Source organism: Halictus rubicundus, chromosome 7, assembly GCF_050948215.1.
Source record: "Halictus rubicundus isolate RS-2024b chromosome 7, iyHalRubi1_principal, whole genome shotgun sequence".
Classification (NCBI taxonomy): domain Eukaryota; kingdom Metazoa; phylum Arthropoda; class Insecta; order Hymenoptera; family Halictidae; genus Halictus; species Halictus rubicundus.
The window spans coordinates 19,437,579-19,446,333 of NC_135155.1; the positions used below are offsets into that span (position 1 = coordinate 19,437,579).

Consider the following 8,755-nt stretch of genomic DNA (forward strand, 5'->3'; position numbering starts at 1 on the left):
TATTTACATGTTGTGTACGGTAAGTATAAAGATCCTCTTATTACCGAATTTAGTTATTTGCATTCGCAGCTTTATCGATCTCCGTTCCTTCAGTTCCTTCCCCCCCCCCCCCCAAAAACTTCCCAAGTTGAAATTTTGTAAACTAACAACAGCATTCGAGGTAATAATCTTACAAAATTGTAATACTATAATTTTTCGAATTACTTCGGAAAACAAATAACAGAATCAATCATTAAATTCCATATAATTTGAATCGAGCACACTTGGGCTGTGTAGATAAAGTAGATTACTAGTGGTTAACCGATTTTTAGCGATGTCGGTATTGCAAATCGTGTAACACAAAAACCTATATAGTGGTTGGTCTTATACATGTGTACCTTGTTTATGGCAATACAGTGATCACACAGTGATCTGTTGGATCAGTGACAGTGAGTTCACAACACAAAGCAATGCTTGTTTTGGTTCTGGTTCGTGCTAGCACCTGCTAGTTCCCTCGCTTATCCCTTCTCTTTCACGACGCTTGCGTACTACTATATCCGCGATGACATAGAAAACGTTGGAAAGTCGGAGTACGTACTACACATGTATGTGCATGCTCACTTGCTAACGCTTGCTAACTTCAAATCTGTGTATGGTTTACAATTAACGTTTGGCACTTTGAAATGTAGTGGTTAAACAGTTTGTTCTGCAAGAAAACTTTAATAAAATCAAGTAAAGCAACTTGTAGACAATTGGACTGTCTAATTTATAATACATTTGTTTCAACGTGTATGTGCCGAATTTATAATTTAATTCATGTTAAGTGTGTTTTGTCCGGTATACATTATACACGATTATATGTCCGTATAGAAAATTAATGTTGATTTCGCATTTTCTTTATTAAAAGACACGTACGATTGTAATAGACGAAATGAAAATTGAATAATCCTATGCCATCATTGTACGTTATGTTCAATATCGTGGTCTACAATTATATATAAATGTACAACTCGCGTCTCCGTTTTAGAACACTTGGCGTTTGATTCATTTAATGATCACTGAAAACTCGAGAAAATGTCAAAAAATGTACCGTCCCGTACGAAAGAAATTCAGCCAACGTTTAAAGGATTCCTTGAAAAATTTAAAAATAATCACCAATGCGATGCTATGCTCAGGTATCGGAATCGTATTTTACATAACATTTTATTAACAATCTCTGATGTTGTGTCACATTAGAAATATGATACAAAAATTCTTTCTTATTTATATATTGTATTTATTACTTCTATATTAAATATACACACGTACATATGTACAGAGATATACATCCTTTAGAATAAAAAGAAAACTAAATGTCATATTTTACAGTACCCTGAAATCGATAAACACAGATTCCAAGTTAAACAACAGTTTAGACGCATCTGATAATCGTGAACCTTGTAGTGCTGAGGACAGTACAATAAATTCTAGAACCAGTATCATATCTATCGTAAGAAAATTTTTTATTTCGTCTAAGAATATAATAATGTTCTACAAAGAAGTAAATATTATAAATTTCATTTAATTTTTGTCTTTCTTTTTAGGGTAGTTCTGATGATTCATTTCTCTATAACAACATCAAAACTCCTACGAAAACACCTATTAATACATCTAAAGACAAACATAAAAGTCCCATAGAAGAGGAAGTAATGTCAAGTCCAACATTCAAACCGAAACGTTTGATTAGAAACGTACGAATGCTAAAAACTCAATTTATTAACTCCTCGGATAGCGACGATGACATTAGAAAACCCCCTCCACGTGTAAATAGAAAAAGTAAAGTTCTTAATGATAGCGAGCATGAGTCTGAAACGCATCAAAATTATTCAATTTTAAAGACTCGGAATGACGCGTCGCCCAAAACATTGTTAGTTTCATCTGAAAGCGATGTAAATAAAATTGAAGAGGAAGAAAAGAAAGCGATAGAAAGAGGTAGCCCAAGAACACCGAAAAAAGCTACAGAGACTGTAAAAAACGAAAATGTTATGATATCAGATTCTGACAGTAGTCCACATTGTAAAACTAATCGTAAGTTATCTCCTCGAAAGGGATGGGTAGGACCAGACTTTAAATTAAATTTAAAACCATTAGATTTAGGAAAGAAACTGGTTCCTTGGATTCAGTCCGCAAAAGTGAGACCTATAATGTCTTCTGTACCTGTAAGTACTTATCTCTAACACAATTAAATACATGTAAGAATTATTGAAATCGACACTGCTATGTATCTGCTATGCAAAAATTATTTGATTCAGGTCACAAAGAATAAATTAGAAGATAGGTGTAAGGAGTTGAAGGACTTTCAAATAGAAATTTTGGAGAAATTTTATACTGCCTTAGATCGCATTCCTTTGCCTGTCCTAGAAAAGTTTCCAAATTTTCATACTCAAACGTATCAGGATCTAAAAATTCTACATCAGCATGTCAAAGCAAAAATACGTTTGACCGAGACAAAGTTAGCGCATATACAAACTGATGAAGATGTCAAATTTAGTAATCACAAGACATGTGAAAACACAAATGACCTTGGGTTACCTGTGACATCGGCAACCTTGAGTTATCGATCGATAGTAAATGCTTCGGATAATGATAATTTTAACTTGTCTGCTGGAAATATGTCCGATTCAAATTCTGGTACTGGTGTCCAAATGGATAGTACAAGTTCTCCAATGCAGAAAGAGTGTTTTGCATCTTTAGAGAAAAATAATGAATCTCAAGTAAAAGAACAAATGGATAATAGTATAAATTTCTCACCCCTTCAAGGAAAAAAAAGAACGTTCCAATTGAAAAGACCTATCAAAGCAACCGTAGGCACAGAAGTTTCCAAGCAAATAGAAAAGATATGGGAAAAGGAAGGAAAATGTGAAACACTCAATACCACCGCAATAACTAATGATATGTGCACGCCTACCGGTGTATATAAATCAGAAGCAGACAAAACTAAAGAAAATCTGCACTTTTCACAGGAGAAAAAAGTCAATTCCGCAGCAACAGCTAATAATATGCATACAACTACTGGTATGTATAAACCGGGAAAAAATGAAACTATTGAAAATATGCAGTTTATGCAGAAAAAGAGAGAAGAAAGTTCCGAGTTTAATTCAAAATCAATGTACAAAGAAGCTCAGAATGATTGGAGTGGTGGTGTACTAGACGCTTACGGTAACTACATTATGTATATGTAATTTATAATTAATCGTAAAAATCAAATGCTGTTATCTATATTTAATATTTTAATTATCGATCTGATTGCAGATGATAACTCGTATTCAGAAGAAATAGTAGAATGCTTAACTCAAGAATTTGAACAATTTCCTGCACTAAATAAAGATTCTAATATAAGCTCGGATTTGAATTTCTCAGGTAAATATTGAGTATAAAAGTTACTCATTTTTGAAATTATAATGGTCAAGTAAAATGGTATGTTGTACATTTATGGAATTGGGAATATTAGCAACACAGAACGATTATGGAAATACTAAAGGATCGAAAGAATCTACGAAGAATCAAACGGAGGCGGGTATTTTTACTGGAAATTATAAAAACGATGGCGTCAGTGGTGAATTTGATAGTAAAACGTATCCACATTCACGGGAAATGTTCAAGGTGGCGGTCATTTTTTCATTTCAATTACTAATCTAGATCTATTTGGTATTTCAATTAGAAGTATGCAAAAACCCGAAAATATTGGGTACCCGATGATCGGGACTGGTCGAGACGAGTGGGTTTCTAGAAAATTTCCGGAATTCCGAATATTCTCGGGAATAATCCTGAAAATTATGGGGAATCCCGACATGTTTGTCTCTCGATCCGATATTTGCGGGTTCTCGCACATGTCTAATTGTAATCTATGTACTGAATAAATTAATTTAAACGTTTGCAGGTGTTCAGACAAAAATTTGGATTATATTCGTTTAGGCCAAATCAATTGCAAGCAATTAATGCCGCACTTTTGGGACACGATTGTTTTGTTCTGATGCCAACTGGAGGTGGAAAATCCTTGTGTTATCAATTACCAGCACTTTTGTTGCCTGGTATAACAGTTGTAATTTCTCCATTGAAAAGTCTTATTTTTGATCAAGTTCAGAAGCTCACGTCTCTCGATGTAAGATTTTTCAAACATACAATTGCTTTAACTCAATACTTCATATCAAAAATAGTTTACTGTTTCCTGTCAATGCCATGAATTTTGTTCGAACTGTATCACGTAATGTACTCAACTTGTTTAGTTGAAACGATTTCGGATCTTGAACGGTTCGTTACAACGGTTCATTGAGACTTTTCTGCAAAACAAAATATTGTTAGAATCCAAAAAAAATGATTTAACGTGGAATGATTTTATTATTATACTTATTATAGTTTTAATATAAACATCAATTTTACACAGATTCCAGCAGCACATATGTGCAGTGCTCAAACAGATGCTCAGGCAGATGGAATTTACAGAGAACTTTCCAAGAAAGAACCAGCCCTGAAGTTATTGTATGTAACGCCAGAAAAAATATGTGCATCACAAAAATTGTGTAGTTACTTAACTACATTGTACGAGAGAGGGTTGTTAGCAAGATTCGTCATTGATGAAGCACACTGTGTGAGTCAATGGGGTCACGACTTTCGGCCCGATTATAAAAGGTTGAAATGCCTTAGAGAAAATTACCCCAAAGTGCCATCAATTGCCTTAACAGCGACAGCTACGCCGAGAGTTAGAACCGATATATTGTATCAACTAGGTCTTACCAAGCCAAAATGGTATGTTATTTCGTTAACAGAGTCTTTATTAAATGCTGTAATAAAATATTATATATTTCCAGGTTTATGTCAAGTTTTAACAGGCCCAATCTAAGGTACAGCATAATTGCAAAGAAAGGGAAAAATTGTGCGGAGGAAGTAATAGCCATGATAAAAACAAAATATAAATCTGAATGCGGTATCGTGTATTGTTTATCTCGTAAAGATTGCGATGATTATGCAATGCAATTGAAGCAAAACGGTATCCGAGCACTAAGTTATCATGCTGGTCTTGCAGATAATAATAGAAGTGACATTCAAGGTCGATGGATTTCGGAAGAAGTATGACAAATTATTCGCATAGAATGTTTTTAACGTTTATAAGTAATTCCGCATATTATATATGATTATATGGTTGACAAATTATAGATTAAAGTCGTTTGTGCAACAATAGCGTTTGGAATGGGGATTGACAAACCAAATGTACGTTTTGTAATACATGCAGCTCTTCCAAAATCGATTGAAGGTTACTATCAAGAAAGTGGTCGCGCTGGACGTGATGGAGAAAACGCTGACTGTGTTTTATTTTACAATTACGCCGATATGCACAGAATACGAAAAATGATTGAAATGGATGCCTCAAATCCTAATGTGATAAAGACTCATATGGATAATTTATTTAAAATGGTTTCGTTTTGTGAAAATAAAACCGATTGTCGCAGGACGCTACAATTAAATTATTTTGGAGAAATATTTGATCGAAAACAGTGTATTGCGACTAAAGCAACGTCGTGTGACAATTGCAGGAATAAAGTAAGTCATTGAGATAATGAGTTATTGTAATATATACATATACATACATATATAAATTTTATATGTAACATGTTAGATGATTTTTAGGATGATTTCACTATGTTGGATGCAACAGAGTCTGCAAAACAAATTATGAAAGGAGTGCGCGATCTTAATCAAACGAGGAATTGTAATCTGACAATAGTATTGCTTACAGACATATTTAAAGGAAGCGATCTCAAGAAAATTCGGGAGTCAGGTACGTGTACGAGGTTTAATTTGCTGTACCACAGAAATATCATTCTGTTCCTCGGTGTGAAATGTAATTACTAGAGGTATGGGACAGGTCGGGAAGGCATCGGGTCGGCAGACGAGTCAGATTCCCGAGAATCTTCAGGATTTCCGAGAATATTCGAGAACCCGTTCCAATCCCGAATCAAACTCTCGTCTCGTCCCGACCCGACATTTCCGGGTTCTCGCACACCTCTAGTAATTACCAATTATTTCTACAGGAATTAATAAACATCCTCTGTATGGCTATGGGAGATCATGGAACAGGGGCGATATAGAACGGTTGCTGCATTATATGGTGCTCAAAGAGTATTTACAAGAGCAGATGTATATCAATAAAGAAATTGCGTGTGCCTATATTAAAATTGGTCCCAATGCGAATGAGCTTATGACAAAAAAGGACTCAAAGGTACATTCAATATTAGTAAAAGTAATACATTAACTTTAATAGCAACGATTTAATGACATTAACGACAGGTCTTGATTCCTATGAGATCATCTAATAGTAGTAATGCTGCGGTAGCAACGGTATCAACAGTCACGAAGAAAGTTGATAAAGTTTTACTAGACCTAGAAAGCCGTTGTTACAAGGAACTAATGGACATAATAAAGGGAATAGCTGGAGCTCTCGATGTGTCTGCATCTTCGGTAATGAATATGATAGCTGTCAGGTCAATGAGTCAGCAGCTACCAGAAAGTGAGGAAGCTATGTTAGAAATACCGCACGTTACTAAAGCAAACTTCGACAAGTATGGGAAAGCTTTATTAGACATTACACAAAAATACGCTACAGAAAAACATGGTAAAGTACAAAGTTGTGCTAATCATATATATATATATATATATATATATATATATATATATATATATATATATATATATATATATATATATATATACTGTAATACTATTGTAATAATTTATTAATTGGATATGTTTTACTAAAATGATGTATAGCATTATTAAACGAAGAAGGGGCAGAAAGTAATGATGTTGATGAAGACGATACATGGTATACTGATACAGCTACGTATTCAGGTTCATGTAACAATTCCGGAAATAGAAAACGCAAAGGCAGAGGCAACTATCGAAACAGTGTTAAAAAGTTTAAGCGAACAGCATCAAGGTAAATTATAGAAACACGTACTTTGTATGTTTAATCTAATTAATGTTTTTCGTGTCATTAATTCCTGATATATTGGTAGCACGCGGAAAGGGAAAGCAACGGCGAAAGCAAAGACAGCAACTAAAGCAACAGCAAAGGCAACATCGAACAAAGGTCCAGGACTTGTAGATTTCACCCAACGAAAAGAATTCATTAAAAATCCTAATAGGTTCCTACAAATTGGTTAATATTATATTCGTACCATATCTTCGCGTTTACAGGTGTGATTATGACTAATTTTTTATAATTTAGTGTACAGTTTATCAGTGTTCATAGATATTTGGCATTTGAAACCATTTTATAGTCCAAAATAATGCAACAGTATTGAGTACCATTTTCGTAAAACATGTTCTCAACGTGTATGTGTATATATATATATATAGATGAAATTTTGTAATAAAGATTTATTTTTAATAATGATTCTAAAAAATGTGTACTCGTGTTAAATAATTAGATCGCTAACAGAGAGTATATGTATTTATTTCGACTCTATTTACAGTAACTATTACATGTCTATATACATACTGACAAAATATAGATTTGTTATTCAAGTCAATAAATAGGAGTTTATTTTATTAGTACAATACTTTTATCATAAAGCAAATAACTACTATGTATTACTATTTCTATAAATCCGGTTGTATTATTCTTACTTGACGATCCTCATTTTTAATATGTTTTTTTAACAAATCCATAACTTCATTATCAAACTCTGGTGGAGTGGGTTTTGCTTCTGTAGCCCAGTAAAATATATCCCAATCATTCGATGGTAAATTTATGAGACGGTCGTACAGTTTTAGTTGTTGATCATTAAAATCAGATAAATACTTCTTGGCAAACGTACTTAAAAGCAGACCATTCTCTAACATACCCCGCTTACGAGACTGATATATTAGCCTACAAGAAAAAGTGTGATAAACACAATTGTGCAATTATGCTATTGTAAGTAGTTCCTTTTATTTTTACCTAGCTCTTTTAACTGTCGAATTTTCATCACTACGTTCAATATACGATGGAATACCAGGTTCATGGCCTTCCAGATGAATTATATCCTTAGGCTCATATTTATTGTTTACAGAACTTGTTGCAATACTTCTAACTAACCGTACCGGTGTAACCTTAAATTGCACATTATTGCGACATAACTTCATTTGTACGTAAGAATAACAATATGAATGCTTCTTATTTAATATATTTGGACTTACAGTTGAAACCGCAGACTTTACAAAAACATTCATTCTCGTTATTGTATCTTCCTCGTTCCAAAAACGAAATTTATTATTTAATACAGTGGGGTTACACAAAATATACTACATAAATATCATAACATGTAATAGAATTGACGGTTATGTTATGGACATGTATAAATGTGAAAGTTATGTATACATAGTTATTATGACTGCTGTGTTTATTTTTATTATCAAATTCAAGCGTGACAATTCTTTGATGTTGACGTACTAGATTGTACCATAGACAAAATACAAGAATAGATCTAACATCTTATGAGTTTGAATTTTATTCGATCCCTGCTTTGGTCATTGGGCGATGCTACATTCAGAGAGGATATGAGAGTGTTCACGCCTGCTCACGTCCGGGGTTTCGGCGTTCTCACTTTTGTGACGTCGCCTTTTTAGCATGGAACAGAACCCACATCATCTTTTCAACATATAAATCGAATATACAAAATCTCTAATTAATATAAATTAAATATAATATTAATCGTAATAATAACTCGGTTAGGGTTCGAAAGAACGCAACATCAGA

General features: G+C 33.6%; 2 protein-coding genes across 2 annotated transcripts; one reads left to right on the top strand and one right to left on the bottom strand.

Annotated features, from left to right (window-relative positions):
- Positions 1–586: 586 nt before the first annotated feature.
- On the top strand, positions 587–7,412 carry Blm (Bloom syndrome helicase). Its single transcript, XM_076790979.1, has 16 exons — positions 587–940; positions 1,007–1,154; positions 1,348–1,468; positions 1,563–2,177; positions 2,271–3,177; positions 3,271–3,378; positions 3,470–3,621; positions 3,899–4,120; positions 4,403–4,764; positions 4,827–5,085; positions 5,173–5,556; positions 5,644–5,794; positions 6,048–6,235; positions 6,304–6,628; positions 6,784–6,952; positions 7,032–7,412. Exons 2-16 carry the CDS (start codon positions 1,054–1,056, stop codon positions 7,177–7,179), a joined length of 4,212 nt encoding a protein of 1,403 aa, XP_076647094.1. The 5' UTR covers positions 587–940; positions 1,007–1,053; the 3' UTR covers positions 7,180–7,412.
- Positions 7,413–7,452: 40 nt separating this feature from the next.
- LOC143355843 (succinate dehydrogenase assembly factor 2, mitochondrial) lies at positions 7,453–8,465 on the bottom strand. The gene is made up of 3 exons (XM_076791005.1): positions 8,197–8,465; positions 7,958–8,109; positions 7,453–7,888 (listed from the first exon to the last, which is right to left on the bottom strand). The coding sequence occupies exons 1-3, from the start codon at positions 8,227–8,229 to the stop codon at positions 7,618–7,620; spliced, it is 456 nt and encodes a 151-aa protein (XP_076647120.1). The 5' UTR covers positions 8,230–8,465; the 3' UTR covers positions 7,453–7,617.
- Between the last annotated feature and the right edge of the window lie 290 nt (positions 8,466–8,755).

Bases quoted from the DNA above. Each gene is read 5' to 3' on its own strand.
- Blm (XM_076790979.1), top strand. From the start codon at position 1,054: ATGTCAAAAAATGTACCGTCCCGTACGAAAGAAATTCAGCCAACGTTT. The intron at 1,469-1,562 runs GTAAGAAAATTT...CTTTCTTTTTAG, and splicing joins GAACCAGTATCATATCTATC to GGTAGTTCTGATGATTCATT. The intron at 2,178-2,270 runs GTAAGTACTTAT...TATTTGATTCAG, and splicing joins CTATAATGTCTTCTGTACCT to GTCACAAAGAATAAATTAGA.
- LOC143355843 (XM_076791005.1), bottom strand. From the start codon at position 8,229: ATGAATGTTTTTGTAAAGTCTGCGGTTTCAACT. The intron at 8,110-8,196 runs GTAAGTCCAAAT...GTGCAATTTAAG, and splicing joins TAAAGTCTGCGGTTTCAACT to GTTACACCGGTACGGTTAGT. The intron at 7,889-7,957 runs GTAAAAATAAAA...TTTTTCTTGTAG, and splicing joins TCGACAGTTAAAAGAGCTAG to GCTAATATATCAGTCTCGTA.